The 16540-nt window shown below is 45.7% G+C and overlaps 1 protein-coding gene across 18 annotated transcripts in view; it reads right to left on the bottom strand.

Annotated features, from left to right (window-relative positions):
• Window positions 1-16540, bottom strand: part of MKNK1 (MAPK interacting serine/threonine kinase 1) — a 42344-nt gene that overhangs the window by 23308 nt on the left and 2496 nt on the right. For 4 of the 18 annotated variants that reach the window (XM_032247463.1, XM_032247475.1, XM_032247462.1 and 1 more), the window contains exons 2-4: window positions 7999-8164; window positions 4442-4545; window positions 1828-1929 (exon numbers count right to left, since the gene is read on the bottom strand). In XM_032247463.1, the coding sequence (XP_032103354.1) occupies window positions 1828-1929; window positions 4442-4457 (118 nt within the window). In that variant the 5' untranslated portion in view covers window positions 4458-4545; window positions 7999-8164. Of the gene's footprint in view, window positions 1-1827; window positions 1930-2280; window positions 3705-4441; window positions 4546-7998; window positions 8165-10600; window positions 10682-16540 lie in introns of those variants that run through there. The other 14 variants (XM_032247474.1, XM_032247472.1, XM_032247469.1 and 11 more) reach the window with 6 other exon arrangements.

The following is a 16540-nucleotide window of genomic DNA, read 5'->3' on the forward strand; positions in this document are numbered from 1 at the left end:
GATCTCTTGACCTCGAGATCCACCCACCTCGGCCTCCCAAAGTGCTGGGATTACAGGCTTGAGCCACCACGCCCAGCCCATAGTGGTTCTAACAGAGTAATAGACCTGGGTTAAAGGAACATCTAGGTGACCTGCCCAAGCTCACAAATAGCACAGCTCTTTGAGCCCCTTCCAAAGGAAGCCACATCTCCATCACAGCACTAGCTGCCTGACCTCATCCCCACTCCATTCTTCAGCCTCTTGAGGCACCTACCACTGAAACCCACAGCCTCAGCAAAAGACATTTCAACCATGAATTAGATTTTATCATTCTCAGTCAGGAGAAGTCCTGCCATTGGCCAAGCTGTCCTTAAAAAACAGGAAGTACTCTCTTGTGTTAATTGAAAGAGCAAAAGAGCTGTTGATTAGGAAACTATTCTAAAACGCTTGGGATCTTTGTCTGTCCCCCATCCACACACACACACACACACACACCCTGCTGTTTGAGTTAAAGGCAAATTTTAAAAACCCTGCTGAAAGTACCTTCTTTGTTCCATCATGGTTTGGTCTTTTGGTTGCTTGTAAGAACAGATGGTACACTGTTATTTGTAAGTATTTTAAATGACACGCTTCTCACAATGGACACGTTGGCATTAGCCCTTTACACATATCAGGACAGGTAGGTGGCTGGAGGTCCACTATTCCTGACACATAAAGTGTTTGCTATTGGAGCCACTCTATACAGCAGCCAATTCACTAGTGTGTCTGGAAGGCTGGAAGGAGGGATCAAGAGGGAAGCTACTTCAGACCTGACAATGAAAAAAACCAAAACAGATGAAGTGGGGTATGTTACTCCTAGGAGTAGCTACTGATCCTTTTGGTGCTTTGCACAAGTGTCCAGTGATTTGCTTTACTCCATCACACACCCAGTGATAAGAGGACCTGCACTGAGCCTAGTGCCTTGCACATAGAAAGTGTCCAAAAATGTCTGATGACCCAACATGTGTCTACTGAACTCTTTAAAATGTAGTCTTTAAACTCATTACTCTTTAAAATGTAGTCAAACACAAAGCCAGATGCTATGGCTCACGCCTGTAATCCCAGCACTTTGGGAGGCTGAGGTAGGTGGATCACTTGAGGTCAGGAGTTTGAGACCAGCCTGGCCAACATGGTGAAACCCCAACTCTACTGAAAATATAAAAAAATAGCCAGGCATGGTGGCACGTACTTGTAATCCCAGCTATTCGGGAGGCTGAGGCAGGAGAACTGCTTGAACCTGGGAGGTGGAGGTTGCAGGGAGCCGAGATCATGCCAGTGCAACCCAGCATAGGCAACAGAGTGAGACTCTGTCTCAAAAAATAAAAAAAATTTTTTTAATTAATAATAAAAAATGTAGTCAAACACATACGCATAAGTAGCTGTAATCTGAGAGACAAATTCTCTGCTTGTAGGACACTGAAGTTTCATTTGCAGCCACGGCCTTTGGTGTGTCTCTCTTCCTCTTATAGGGTTCTATCGCTCAGCAGCCCCTCCAGGAATAGCTGAGGGAAGAATCACATCTGAAAAAAGGGTGGGAGACCCCAAGCATAGATGGGTCTCCCTGCTCTCTGACAAGGTACCTGAGCCATTCACAGGCAGCCAGTGCATCATCTGAGAGCTTTTTCCATCCTCACTCTCTTTCTGTAATGTCCTGTGTAAACTCCCTCATCCCCATCTTATCTCCCTACCACACGATAACCACCAGCTGGCTCTAACTTGATGCATCCTGTGATCTGGACCTGCAGCCGGGATGCTCCTCCTATGCTGGGGAAGCTGCAGGCCCAGATGTAGGGGATTTGTGTGACCAACCTTCAAACTTTCCTGGCAAGGAGTCAGCGGCCCGGGCCCTCCGCTTCTTCTTCTTCCTCCTGTCACCATCTTCGATGGGAAGGGGTTCGCTGCTGCCCATCTCTGGGAGATAAGAGGAGATGTAAGGGAAACATCACTGTACTGATCAAGCTGTAAATTTACCCAGAAGGAAAAAAAAAAAAGGTAGTGGGGGGAGGACCCAGGAGCTTTACGCTGATGGTTTTTAAATATCTGTGAAGACTATTGATTTGTTTTGACCTAGGAGGAAAAACTAAAGGCAAAACCATTATGGGAGATCATTAACTGTGGAAAGGAGCTCAGACAGGCGGGCTAGATTAAAAGAGGGCAGCAGAAGCCTGCTGTAACCAAGCTCATAAGCACATGGATTTAGATCTGCCACTGGTCAAACCATATTCCTCAAACAGAACAATGACTCCATAGGCAGAACCCCACCTGTGACATCCTCCAGCCTCAGGACCAGAAAGGCAAAACCAAGGGAGCTAGGCAAGAAGGGGGTTGGGAGTGGGCCATCCAGATGAGTCATAGGCTCAGCAACATTGCTATGGATGTGCACAGGGCACAAAAGGCTGGAGTGGAAATGGCCTCTGTGAAGGTAGCCATAGGGCTGGGGCTGGGATTCAAAATGGCCCCAAATTACTTTATGTCCAAGAGCACAGACCTGAGTGCCCATGGAGCCTATGACATCCTCTCCTCCCATAGCTCCTCCATCAGAAGGGCTGCAGGTAGGACCCATTCGGGAGTCTGCAGTTGACAGGTCTGCACCAGGCTGCTGGATGAGGTCACTTATTGCAAAAACCTTATTATCTCCATTGGCAAGCACCTGGCTCCCCATCTTAAAAGGAGGATTTGTGGGGCAGGCATTCAGACACTGCACAGATTGGCCAGAAAAGGGTCGGATGAAAAGAATAAGCAGGACACTGAGATGGGAAAGAGAAAAGGAGGAACAGTGAACCAGTGCCCAATCACAATCCTGTTTCTAAGACACTCTAGCATGGGCCTTTCCCTGTTAAAGATAAATTACTTATAGAACATGTCATGTCCCTGATCCAGAGTGGAGCCTTAATACTCTTTGCCTGCAGTTAGAAATAATAAGATTTCTCTGAAGTCTCTGGGTCTAAATCCCCACCAGGGTGATTAAACCTTTACATCCTTCTAAAATAGAGGCACTCGAGTGCTGATGGGGCATACGACGTGAGAGACTTTTAGACCAACCTTCAATAAACACAGGCTCTGGGTTGTTGGTATTTTTCTTTCTTTTTTTTCTTTTTTTTTTTTTTTTTCTGAGCTTTTAAAATGGAAGCTGGCTCTTTGCCCATTGAGGGGAAAGGCCCACTCTCTTCTGAGGATCCAGCTGCATACGATCAGAGAAACAGCACGTCTGCTAGGAAGATTGATTAGTGCCCATGCAGGTCCATACACTGTTCTCAGAGGCAAGCACATGACAGCCATCAGGAGAAAGCACACAGGATGGCACTTCAACCCCACAATCCAGAAAGCACGGTTATGCAGCCAAGTGTCTGACAGCTCAATTTAGGCGCATTCTTCCAACCACTTTGGGGATCTGATGATAGCACATTTTTAATTATAGTTTAGAATGGAGAACAGATAAACACACAGATAAAAGAAATCCACAGAGGATCTTAAAATATAACTCTAGTCAACAGCTTCAAAGACAAGATATATCTGGGGACTGCAACACCTTATGAATCCAAAGAATATCTGGCTGAGTATGGTGGCTCATGTCTGTAATCCCAGCACTTTAGGAGGCCAAGGCAGGCAGATCACTTGAGGTCAGAAGTTCAAGACCAGCCTGGCCAACATGGTGAAACCTGTCTCTACTAAAAATACAAAAATTAGCTGGGCGTGGTGGCGGGTGCCTGTAGTTCCAGCTACTCGGGAGGCTGAAGCAGGAGAACTGCTTGAACCTGGGAGGTGGAGGTTACAGTGAGCCAAGATCATGCTACTGCACTCCAGCCTGGGCAAAAGAGCAAGATTCCGTCTCAAAACATCAAACAACAACAAAACAAATCAGCACCTCAACACGCACCCTTGTCAAGGTAAATTAAGGGAAAAAAGCTTCCCAAATGTATAATATAATAAAAAATTCAACAGAAATAAAACACAGCATCGCTTATCTTCAGGAGCTCAGGGAGGGGGTGCCAGCCATGGGGTCAGCAGGCTGAGGAGGAGGAATCACAGTCTCTCTTGCCCTGACCTTGAGTGCAGTCCAGTGGCAACCCGTGTCCCCATCTATTTTCTCATCAGCACCACAAGCCCCGTGCAGAGGAAACAGATTTGGATTTCAGCTCTTTCTCCTTCCCCCGTCCACACTCTTTTGGAGGGCCTGAGGACAAGCAAAACAGCCGAAAGGCAGGCAGAGCAGAGGAGCAGCAAGAGGGCTGGCGGCATTATAATTCACAGGGGACACTCAGGCACACGACTCTAACGAGAAAACCCTGTTAGCCACAATTTATACTTGGTCTTTACCACGGCAGGGCTGAGGGAGCCTCCTGTGCGAGAAGCATACCTCCCAGCACTGCCGCACACTCAATATTAGATTTTATGGCTTCACACACACACAAAGATAGAGTACCTGGTATATTCTGCATGGATTTCAATGAAAGAGGGTACGCCAGAAGGGACAAATGGTTAAGACTTTCCTTGGAAACAGAACTTGGAGGAGAGTTGTTTCTGAAACTAGGAAGGAAAAAATGTAGGAAGATGGGTGAAGTGAAAGAAGCATGCTTAACTTTCCTGGTTACATAGGGGGAAGTGAGAGGTATCATAATCTCACCAAGGGGTTCCTAGTTTTCGTGGTACCATTACTATGCAGGGGACAAGGAAAGGGGACACTCAAACAGACACCAGTCAGATTTAACACATGACGGAAGAAAGAAGCCATTTGTAAAGTCAGCTTAATCAAAGGACAGTCTGTAGTGAGACTGCAAGGGGCTAAGGTATTCTTTCTCCAAGGGTCTGATGGGAGGAGAGGCTGGGCCACAGCATGCAGGTGGCAGCGTCTTGCACCACTGCAATGAAACTAGCAGGTGAGGCCTGCTAGGGTGCCAGCAAGGGATCCCCCACAGGCCTCAGACAGGACTGGGGGCCTGGGAGTCCCAGAGGCAAAAGGTCACGACTCCATTCCATCTTCTCCCTCTGTTCTGATTCTGGGATCACAAGCAGCCTTCAGAGCTGTTACTACGTCTCCTGTGGAAGGAACCACAAGAAGGAGGACATGGAAGGGGAGAAGGAAGTGTGTGCTGAAGAAAGAGCAAGTAGGAGGAAGGGACTAGATGGGGATGGGGAGCAGCGTGCAGAAAGCTGACAAAGGTGGGCTGCACTCTGGGCCCCCAAGCACAAACACAGCCCACAAGGCTCTCCAACCCCTGGACCCTGTCTACCTTCCAGGCACCCAACACAGCCATTGTCTCATGGAAAAATGAAACTAGTGGCTAGTTCCACTTGCAGTTCAAGGGATCCCACATGTGCTTTTCCTTGAGAAAAGTGCTATACTTTGGTTTGCTGCAGAAGTGCTTTATAGGCATTTCTATTTTGTTACACAGAATATTAAAGAAAACTATAATATTTAACAAAATACTGGAATTCAACAAAACTGATCATTTTTGCTGCTTCATCAAGGACATTCAAAGCCGGGTGTGGTGGCTCGTGCCTGTGATCCCAGCACTTTGGAAAGAGAAGGCAGGTGGATAATCTGAGGTCAGGAGTTTGAGACCAGCCCAGCCAACATGGCAAAACTCCATCTCTACTAAAAATACAAAAATTAGCTGGGAGTGGTGGGAGGTGTCTCTAATCTCAGTTACTCAGGAGGCTGAAGCAGGAGAACTGCTTGACCCCGGGAGGCAGAAGTTGCATTGTGCCAAGGTCATGCCGCTGTACTCTAGCCTGGGTGACAAAGTGAGTCTCCATCACTCAGATGGAGTCTGAGAGAAAGCAAAACAAAAAGCTCAGAGAACATAGTGGAGAATACAAAGGCTAACAGCACAGTTCAGCATCACCACCTTGACCAAGGCACCAATAGTCTTACCCATTGTTGCTTTGCAACAACAGACAGCATCTTAGTACTATTACAAAAATCATTTTGACTGCACAGATTCCTGAAAGAGTTTTGGGGACCCCCACAGTCTGCATTGTACACTGCAAACCACTGGCCCAGGTGATGGGCAGGGACTGGGTATGCCTGGAGCTGTGCCTGGGTGCCATGGAACTGACTGTGATGTGAAGAGCAAACTGGAGGCTAGAGAGAGAGTGCGGGCTGAAAGAGGCTGCTGTATGTAACAGCCCGGGGCAGGGCGAGAAAGGCCTACAACTGAGACAGGGAGAGCAGCGACAGCAAGGAAGGGGAAGTGAGGTGTGAAACAGAATGAGGGAATGAAGCCATTGGGGTAGCACTGGTCCTAGTCCTACCAAATTACTGAAGAAGGTGAAGGGGGCAAAAACTACTGCCCTCCTTGAAGGAAGGGACGTTCTGATTCCTTTCTATCCCCACTGCCTAGTATGCAGCCAGGCAGAGGCGGGTCTCAAATCCTTATGATTACATATTTATTAACCAAAGTTAATAAGAACCATAAGAACGGTAGGACCATCAAAGAAGGGGAGAATTAAGGAAGGGGAGCTGGCTGGGGATGGGAAGCAGGGAAAGACAATGGCACCACCAGGGAGCTTCAGATGAGGAAGGGGAACACACAGCAGCCAGGGACTATGAGAACTCACTGGCCAGGCTAAAACCACTGTCACTCAGCTCTCATCTGACCCAAATCTACAAATGAGGCATTATTCATAATCTCCCAAGTGTGACACCTCTGGTGACAGTGTAACACAGAACACTTCAAAATGTCATCATATATATCATATATATATATATATAAGTTTAAAAAAACCCTGAAAAGATACATCTCAAATTATTATTATTATTTTGAGACAGAGTTTCGCTCTTGTTGCCCAGGCTGGAGTACAGTGGCACGATCTTGGCTCACCACAACCTCCGCCTCCCAGGTTCAAGTGATTCTCCTGCCTCAGCCTCCCAAGTAGCTGGGATTACAGGCACGCACCACCATGCCAGGCTAATTTTGTATTTTTAGTAGAGGTGGGGTGTCTCCATGTTGGTCAGGCTGGTCTCGAACTCCCGACCTCAGGTGATCCACCCACCTCGGCCTCCCAAAGTGCTGGGATTACAGGCGTAAGCCACTGCACCCGGCCCAAATTATTACTATTTTTTGAGATAGTGTCTTGCTCTGTCACCCAGGCTGGAGTGCAGTGGCACAATCTCGGCTCACTGCAGCCTCCGCCTCCCAGGTTCAAGCAATCCTCTTGCCCTAGCCTCCCAAGTAGCTGGGACTACAGGCATGTACCACCATACCTGGCCACTTTTAAAATTCTTTGTATAGACAGTCTTGCTGTGTTGGCCAGGCTGGCCACATTATTAGCAATGGTTATTTGGGGAGGGACAGTGTCTAATTCTTCTCTATCCCCACTGTCTAGTATGGAGGCAGGCAGAGCAGGGGCTTCATATACTTCTGTTGTATTTTATCTTGTTTTGTTATGACGTAGTTGTTTTAATTTCACAATTAAATGATCTGACCAGGCATGGTGGCTCATGCCTGTAATCCCAGCACTTGAAGAGGCTGAAGCAGGCAGATCACCTGAGGGTCAGGAGTTTGAGATCAGCCTGGCCAACATGGTGAAACGCTGTCTCTACTAAAAACACAAAAATTAGCTGGGTGTGGTGGTGCACGCCTGGAATCTGAGCTACTCAGGAAGTTGAGGCAGGAGAATCGCTTGAACCCGGGAGGCAGAGGCTGCAGTGAGCCGAGACTATACCACTGCACTCCAGCCTGGGCGATAGAGGGGAACTCTGTCTCAAAAAAAAAAAAAAAAAGTAAATAAATATGTTTTAGTTACCATAGGTTTTCCTTATGATCCTCTGCCGTGTCATTCTGTAGAAATGTGTTCCTCTTACCAAGCATTATTTGAGACATGCCAGGGCAGCTCCGCTCATCCCAGCTGCCCAACTAAGTGCTGAGAACCATGATCTGTTAGATGGTCTCTTACCTGCCCCTTCCTCTGGACGTATCAGACCATTTCAATTTGAAGTAATCTAAAAGGATAACTAAAATGTACTCCCAATTTTACCTATAGGTTTTTCCAACTTTTTGGAAGATATCCTCTGTCAACTTGAAATCCCAAATGAAACAAAGCCCCTGTCAGGGAGTTGGTGTCTTCCAGCTACACAAAGTGTCTCAATGGTCTTTGTACGTGGCCAGAATCTTCAGTTCTCCATTGCCCTCTGACAAGTAAACTTTGAAAAAGCAGAAACAGAAAGGAAATCAAAATGCTGACTTTTTTAAAAGGACCAGAGAAGATAAAGATCAATCTGAATGTGCCCCGAACCTATGAGTTACCCCACTAAGTAGATATACACACAGCAATCACAGATTTCCTGTCCTTAAAATCAGACATTTAAATTTAATTTTCTGTAGAGACAGAGTCTTGTTATGTTGCCCGGCCTGGCCAAATTATGAACAATGATTATTTGGGAAGGGGCAGTTTCTAACTCCTCTCTATCCTCACTGCCATTAAGCATTGGAAGATTTAACAAAGGTCTGAGTTAAATTTTTCAGATTCTGTTTCCATTATGGAATTCCAGACCCAAAAAGATATAACTGGACTTGGATGATAGAGATGGACATCTCTGCTCTGAGAAGTCTCAGGCCAAAGGGAAAAGTTCACAGACCAGGCGTGGTGGCTCATGCCTGTAATCCCAGCATTTTGGGAGGCTGAGGCAGGTGGACTGACCTAGCTCTGGAATTCAAGACCAGCCTGGGCAACATGGTGAAACCCATCCCTACAAAAATACTAAAATTAGCCAGGCGTGGTGCCATGCTCTGGTAGCTTGCTATCACACCTGGCTCGGGAGGCTGAGGCAGGAGGATTGCTTGAGCCCAGGAGGTCCAGGCTGCAATAAGCCAAGATCATGCCACTGCACTCCAGCCTGGATGACAGAGCAAGGCACTCCTCTACTACCCACATATTTAGAGAAATGACCTCTGGCTCTCTCATTTAGTGGTCAAGTCCAAGTCTCACAGGCAAGAGGTAACAGAGCTCAAAAGATAAAGTAAACGCTGAGAGCAGCAGGTGGCATGAATGAGAACAAGGTTTTGTGTTGAATACATAATTATTGCTATTTTTCAGTCTGATGACTTCATTTTCTCTCTGTTTGCTGTTATATACCACAAATCCAGCTATCACAAGTCAAAATTGCTCTGTCAACTTCTCTATGAAATAAATATGCATTTCCCTTTTTCCCAGTGGAAAAGCTCTGAAAATGCAGTTTAAATCTGAATTCTGGGCCTTCATGCCAAAATTTCTAAAAAGCTTTCTAACTGGAAGTTGGGTGTATTTCACCATTATCGCAAACCACATGTCCCAAATGGGACTTGTTCCCAACCCCCACCTACTGCCTCCTTCCTCCGATTTCTCTTCTTCCCTCTCAGATCACGTCATCCTGCCAGCTACCTAGCCACAGAACCTTCAAATCATTTCTAATGTCTCTTTCTCCTTCATTCTCGTCAGTGTCAAATGCTCACACTGGCAGGCTTTCCTTTGGTCTGATGTGTGGAAAAATAACTCCTGGAAAAGAGCTCCTGGAAAAATAACTCCTATTTATTCTTCAAGACCCACTGCAAGTTACTGAGAATAGTCCAGCAAGTTATGGAAGCAGTCTTCTTCTTTTTTGGTGGGGGTGGGGAACAGGGGGATAGGATCTCACTCTGTTGCCCAGGCTGGAGTGCAGTGGCGTGATCTTGGCTCACTACAGCCTTGACCTCAAACGACCCTCCCACCATAGCCTCCTGAGTAGCTGGGACTACAGGCACATACCACCACCACACCTAGTCAATTTTTTTATTTTTTGTAGAGTTGGGGTCTCGCCATGTTGCCCAGGCTGGTCTTGAACTCCTGGGCTAGAGCAGTCTTCCCATCTCGGCCTCCCATAATGCTGGGATTACCGGCATGAGCCATCACACCTGGCTGGAAGCGGTCGTCTTTGCTTCTATTTAATGCAGCATTCAACAGAACCTACAGTATACATACTGTGATAACACTTCCAGCAGGTTACACACATGCACATGTGGCACTCCCACTAGGCCAACAGCTCCTCAAAGGCAAGCATATATCTTTTTTATCTTTGCATTACCAGCATTTAACATAGTATCTGGCACAAAAAGGGCTCTAGTAAATCTGAATGAATTACTTCATACACAAATGTCTCTTTACTGTCCAATAGAGATGTTAGCACATTGGACAGTCCTTCCTGCTACGCTTTTTATTCCTAAACAAATCTGAAGCCCAGTGAAACTATTTCCAGGGCCCAAGGAAACAGGGTATGCTCTCTCTCTTCACTTCCACTATCACACTTCCAGGGACAGCCTTGAACACCTTTGAATGACAGGGTCTGGCTCTATTAGCCAGGCTGGAGTGCAGTGGCATGATCTTCGCTCACTGTAGCCTCCACCTGCCAGGCTCAAGTGATCCTCCCATCTCAGCCTCCCAAGTAGCTGAGACTACCGACATGAGCCACCATGCCTGTCTAATTTTTGTATATTTTGTAGACACAGGGTCTTGCCATGTTGCCCAGGTTGGTCTCCAACTCCTGAGCTCAAATGATTTGCCTGTCTCAGCCTTCCAAAGTGTTGGGATTACAGGCGTGAGCCACCGCACATGGCCTTGAACTTACATTCTGTCTTTAGTCTTGTCATAGGTTTATACCCCAACTGGTCCCTTCTTGTTACCTATGGTAGGAGGTGGCAATTTTTCTCTGTAAAGTGCAAGATGGTAAATGTTTTAAGCTTTGTATGTCACATAGTCTTTGTTATGACTCACTTTTGCATTTGTAGAGAGAAATCAGCCACAGACATTAATAAATGACTGTAGCTATATGTCAATAAAACTTTATTTTTAGACCCTGAAATCTGAATTTCATATGATTTTCATGTGTCATAAAATATTAATCTTTTCCTGATTTCCCCCCAACAATGTAAAAATGTTTACTTTTTGTTTGCATGCACATAAAAACAGGTAGTCAGTCAGATATGGCCTGTGGGCCATAGTTTGCCAACCCTTCACCTATAGTAGAAAAAAATCTCAGACTTTCTTATGGATTTTCTGTTATTTTGCCATGTGGAGCCATGCTAGGCTGGGGAAGTAGAAAGCACAGGGCTTTTGGGCATTAGGTTCTAGATTCCAGTTTTGGCCCTACCATCTACCAGCCGGGTAGACTTAGTCATAAAATTTAACCTCTCTGAGCTTTATTACCATCATCTATAAAATGGGGGCACTAACACCCACATCACAGAGTTGTCATGGGAATTCAGTGAGCTAATGTATACGGAGTTCATGGCACCAGAGTCTGGCATACAGTAGGCACTCAATAACTAGTAACTCTTATTCTAGCTTCTGGAATAAGAGTTCCCCAGCCCAACCACTCTGTGAACCACAAGTGGCCACAGGAGGGAATAAACTGACAGCAAATACAAAGGCAGAAACAGAATTTGGAGGTTTTCAGATACATGCCACAGGATTCTAAGTGCCTGGTTAGCCCTGATTCCTTCTGGCACCATTTAGCACCATTTAAAATTCCTTTGGTTCTTTTTTCCTCCTCAAAAATAAACTTCTGACTCTCACAGTGCTTAAAGATCCTTAGCATTCTTTACCAACTACCCAGATGGACCCTGGAGCCCTCTCCTCACTCCTGTACCTCCTGCTGGTAGAGGGCTGGGGTGGGGAAGGGCGACCATGGCCAGACCAAACCTACACAGATCGGCCTACAGCTGAGTCTTAAGAAGGCTGGGCCTGGTGAGGCACCCAATTCTCTCTCAATTCTTCATGAATTTCTTGCTGTACTGGGAATGAAATTTCTCCAGTGCTTAAGAACTAGACTTTCTATAGAAGTTTTAAAGCCAAAAAAAAAAAAAAAAAAATCACCATGTATACAAACAAAAGATCCCTCACATTACTTTCAAGACAGAACACATCAGTGGGGCACAGGTAAGATTAGGGTTTATGGTAACTACCCTTGGTCCAAAAAGCCAGATCTCACCCTGTAACTTCCTTGCTCCAAAATCTCTCATGGGTGTCCGCTGCCTCTGTAGTAACCACGCTTCTGTGCTGTCACTCAGGGCCTCCATCATCCCGCCCCAGACCACCACTCTTGCACTGTGTCTTGCCACCCCTCCAGGGGAGTCTTAATCTGCAGCCTAGTCAAAAGGGACTGTATTTCTACCTGATTGCTTTAACCATTCTCAGCTTCCCACACTTGTGCACAATTAAATCACCTGTAACATTTCATTACACATCTTCCCCTAGACTGTGAGCTAGGGACAGAGTAGAGACTATGTCTGCTTCATCTCTGGGTCCCCTCAACCTGGCAGAGGCTAGGGGCAACCACTTAATAACTGTTAATGAATAGATGGAAACAGCTGAAGTTATTCTTCCCTTAAGCTGTTTTAGCTGAACTCTTATTAGAAGACCAAGTACAGTTTGGGTTACTGCCAGGAAGCAGAAAAACCAAGAGAAAGAAAAGAGGCATGACCAATGTGATCCAAGCAATGGAAAATAGGTTTTAAGAGTGAGGTAAAAGAGACCAAGGCTGTTTAGCTGGGAGAAGAGAAGACGAGGCCTAACTGGATTCCGGCTTTAAGTGCAGAAAAGGTTCTCATGAGAAAATCTTGATCTCATTCTCCCTTTAGAATCAGAAGAAACTTTTCCATATTCATGGAAAATGGAACAAGAAGAAATGGCTTAAGTTAAGGCCCGAGGGGTTCAAGCTGGACAGAAGGAACCAAGTCAGGCACTGCTTTTCCAGGGATACTGCTACTGCACTTTCGGCAAGTGAGTTGGAGGGTCTTAACTGGCATTCTTGTTGAAGGCTGTGCAAACAGGAATACATATTCTGCTCTGTTCCTGTTCACTGTGGAGAGAGGTGAGTGAAAACACAAGTCAGGTAAGATTTTCTAAGGAGCCACTGACTTTTTATTGACCCATTTCCTACAGGCTCTTTCTGCCATGTTATGCATTGCAACCCTGTGCTGGAACAATCTAGTATTTCAAAGTTTCCTGATAGGGCAATGGAAAAAAGAGAAGGTAACAATGCCAGGGAAGGGAAAATGGCTCTAATAAATATACTTTCTATACAAAACAGCACCGAACTGGGCATTAATATAATTGTTATTATTACTACTAAAGCTCACATTTATTGAGCACCTACTATGTGCTGGGCACTGTGCTGTTTCATCTCAATTCTCATAACAACCCCATGAGGTAAGTAATATTTGTATTCTCATTGTACAGATGAAGAAACGGAAGCTCAGGAAGCTTAAATCAACTTGCCCAAGTCACACAGCTAGCAAGTGACAGGGCCAGGACTCAAACCCAGGCAGTCTGACCCTAGAGTCCATATACCTAACTACTGTCTCCCTGTAAGGATGAGAGGCTGGCATATAAACTCTAGTCTCTCTGAATCCAGTTCATATTCTCAGCTCTTCCTCATACTGTCCCAAGCTAGGACATTAGCAAGAGTTGAGGCCTCAGAACTGAACCAAAATACTCCCGTAATTAATCATCATCTATAAAATGGGGGCACTAACACCCACATCACAGAGTTGTCATGGGAATTAAGTGAGCTAATGTATATGGAGCTCATGGCACCAGTGCCTGGCATACAGTAGGCACTCAATGACTAGTAACTCTTATTCCAGCTTCTGACATGGCTTCCCCAGATCAACCACAGCTCTGGAAAGCAACCCAGCCTCTCTGTGAACCGCCACAGGAGGGACTAAACTGACAGCAAATACAAAGGAAAGAAACAGACTGAGGACTCTCGGGTGACAATGAGCAGACGCAGGACTTGAATGCCAGCCTCTGGACCCCAAGTGTAGTGCTCTTTCCTATTTACAGACTCTGGTTGAATCTGAGGGTGAGAAAATGAAGGGACAGGATATGCTAAATGGGCTGCGTCCCCAGATAGATCCTTTTGTAATGAACTGTCAATCTCCCCTCAGAACCCATGCCTGAAATACAAGGGTCCTGCAGCCTCTGTAAACTGGTGCTAAGATTCTACTAGCTAACGATGGCAATGCTCTGATTTATGGCACTGTGGGGGCTGCCAAAATGCTCACCTATTAAACCTATCAAGCAAACCTAGTCCATGCAGCTTCCAAGCTAGGCCAGTGATTCACCATTGAAGCCTCTTCATTGATGTCCCCATTCTGGGACTGTCTTTGCCCCAGTCTAACCTCCGTCCTGCTGCCAGAGAAAACAAGGCCCCAGTCATGGCATTCGGAGCCTTGCAGCATAAGGAAAAGAACATGGGAATTGGAACCCAGCACTGCTAACTTTGAAGCAAGCTGTGCCCTTACTAACTACCCAACCTTGTGGAAGTCACTTTAATCTTTCTGAGGTCTGGTTTCTTCATCTTTAGATTGAATATAAATAGGCCTACATTATAGGATTAAATAAATTATAGTATGTAAAGCATCTAGCACACTGCAAGCCACAAAGCAAAGGAGACACTTGGTAAATGCTAGTGCTCTGCTCCTCTCTCCTCTCTCTACATTTTAGCCCAAATCTGCCACTTCGGCTTATTTCTCCTCCTCGCAAACTCCTCTCCCTTCCACAACACACACCTCCACACACCCCTACACCCCTACACCTGTCCATTTCTGCCTCTCAACCATTGCTCAAGCTGTTCCTTCTCCCAGGAATAAACTCTCTCCAAGGCCCAGCATAAATTCTCCACCTTCAGAATCCTCTGGCCATGCTGGGATTGATTTCTCCTTCTCCCAAACTCCCACTCTGTTTATATTCCTTACTACATTTACCATAGTCAGTCTGATTTCAGTTATTTATGTACTTATCTATCTTCCCAACTACACTGGAAGGAGGAGGTTCTGAGAAGACAATTACTGATAGGAGGGCAGGAAATGTGTTGTTTTCCTCTGTGTATATTTCTCAATACCAGGGTCTTGTACGTAGCAAGAGCTCAATATGTACTCACCGAATTGAATCTTTCCATCCTAAACTGGGAATCTTTACAGAAAGATCCTGGCCTGAGTTCATTCTAAAACTATGCATGTACTGCCTAACTTGATAAATAGGCAATTTTTAAAGTCCATGAATATTCATAAACTAAGATCCACTAATACTCATGTGGACTTCTTTCAGTCCTTCATCCATTCTTCCAGCACACTCTGGACTCCTCTTGGGGTCTCTCTCCAGCATACCAGGAGACGTCGCTGGGACAACATTTCTCACTCACAGAGATCTGGGAGCAAGCTCTTTGGAGAACTGTTCCACCCCACTGGGTAGGAGGTGACTACCATTGAAACCATACTAAAACCCAGAGCTGTGGAATCAGAAAATAGATCTGAATGATCTGCCTCACTTTCCAAGTTGTAACATAGAGTTAAAAACATTTAAAACAGTGTCTGGAACACAGCAGGTGTGCAATAAATGTTAGATGTTCTATTAATGATGTAGTAGACTGGAAAAAAACAGTCATGTCATTTCACTTCTAGAACTATCTCCACTACCGACTGATTCCTTGTGTAATCTTTTTTCTTTTTTTGTAAGACAGAGTCTTGCTTTGTCACTCAGGCTAGAGTGCAATGGTGTGATCTCAGCATACTGTAACCTCTGCCTCCTGGGTTCAAGTGATTCTCCTGCCTCAGCGTCAAGTAGCTGGGATTACAGGCGCCTGCCATCATGCACAGCTAATTTTTGTATTTTTAGTAGAGACAAAGTTTCACAATGTTGGTCAGGCTGGTCTCAAACTCCTGATCTCAGATGAATCCGCCTGCCTCGGCCTCTCAAAGTGCTGGGATTGAGCCACCGCACCCTGCCTCCTTACGTAATCTTAAGTCCTTTCCCCATCTGTAAAATGAAAGTGGCAGAACCAGATGGTTGGTTCCCAGGCTCATTCTACCTTCAACCATGTATATTTTTCCATGATCAAGAAATAACTTTCTCTTCCACATGCTGAGGCTGTTGGCAAGGGAAAATGTGCATTTGTAGCTGCTGGTCCCCAGATGGGAGGGACCACTGTTTCCCATGGCCAAGGGCAGAGTGATTGATTAGTAAACCACCTGTGAGCTTTCCCCTGTTTGAAGTATACTATTAATATACCCAGCACAGGTCTCTAACAGAGCATTACCTCTGGGTATAGACGCATGCCTACCTTCCAACAAAACTCACAGTCAAGGCAAGACAAGAGCCTGAAAACAATGGCTTTAATGAAGATTCCTTGCTTGTCCAGAATTCTTGTACTTTCTTGCTTTTGATGCCTGTAATTAGGGCATCAGTCTAAACTAGGGCCCTCCTTAGGCACAAAGAGGAGGAAAAACACAAAGTCCCATTGTGAACCTGGCAGCTCATAAAACAAGGCCAAAGCTAGTAAATAAAAAATGCCACTGACTCATTTAACCACAAATACTGCAAAAGCCTACTGTGTACTGGCCCTGTGCTGGACAGAGGAGGAAGGAAACAGATACGATTCCTTGCCACCCATGTACTCAGAGTACATATGGGGTGTATGTACCCCTAGGCAGACTCTAATGATAGCTATATTAGAGGGTCAGCCTCTGCTACAGAAGACAGAAAGGGGAGCAACTAATCCAGCAGA

The sequence above is a fragment of the Sapajus apella genome, unplaced genomic scaffold (genome assembly GCF_009761245.1).
Source record: "Sapajus apella isolate SASKATOON/1434 unplaced genomic scaffold, GSC_monkey_1.0 scaffold62, whole genome shotgun sequence".
In the NCBI taxonomy this organism is placed as follows: Eukaryota; Metazoa; Chordata; class Mammalia; order Primates; family Cebidae; genus Sapajus; species Sapajus apella.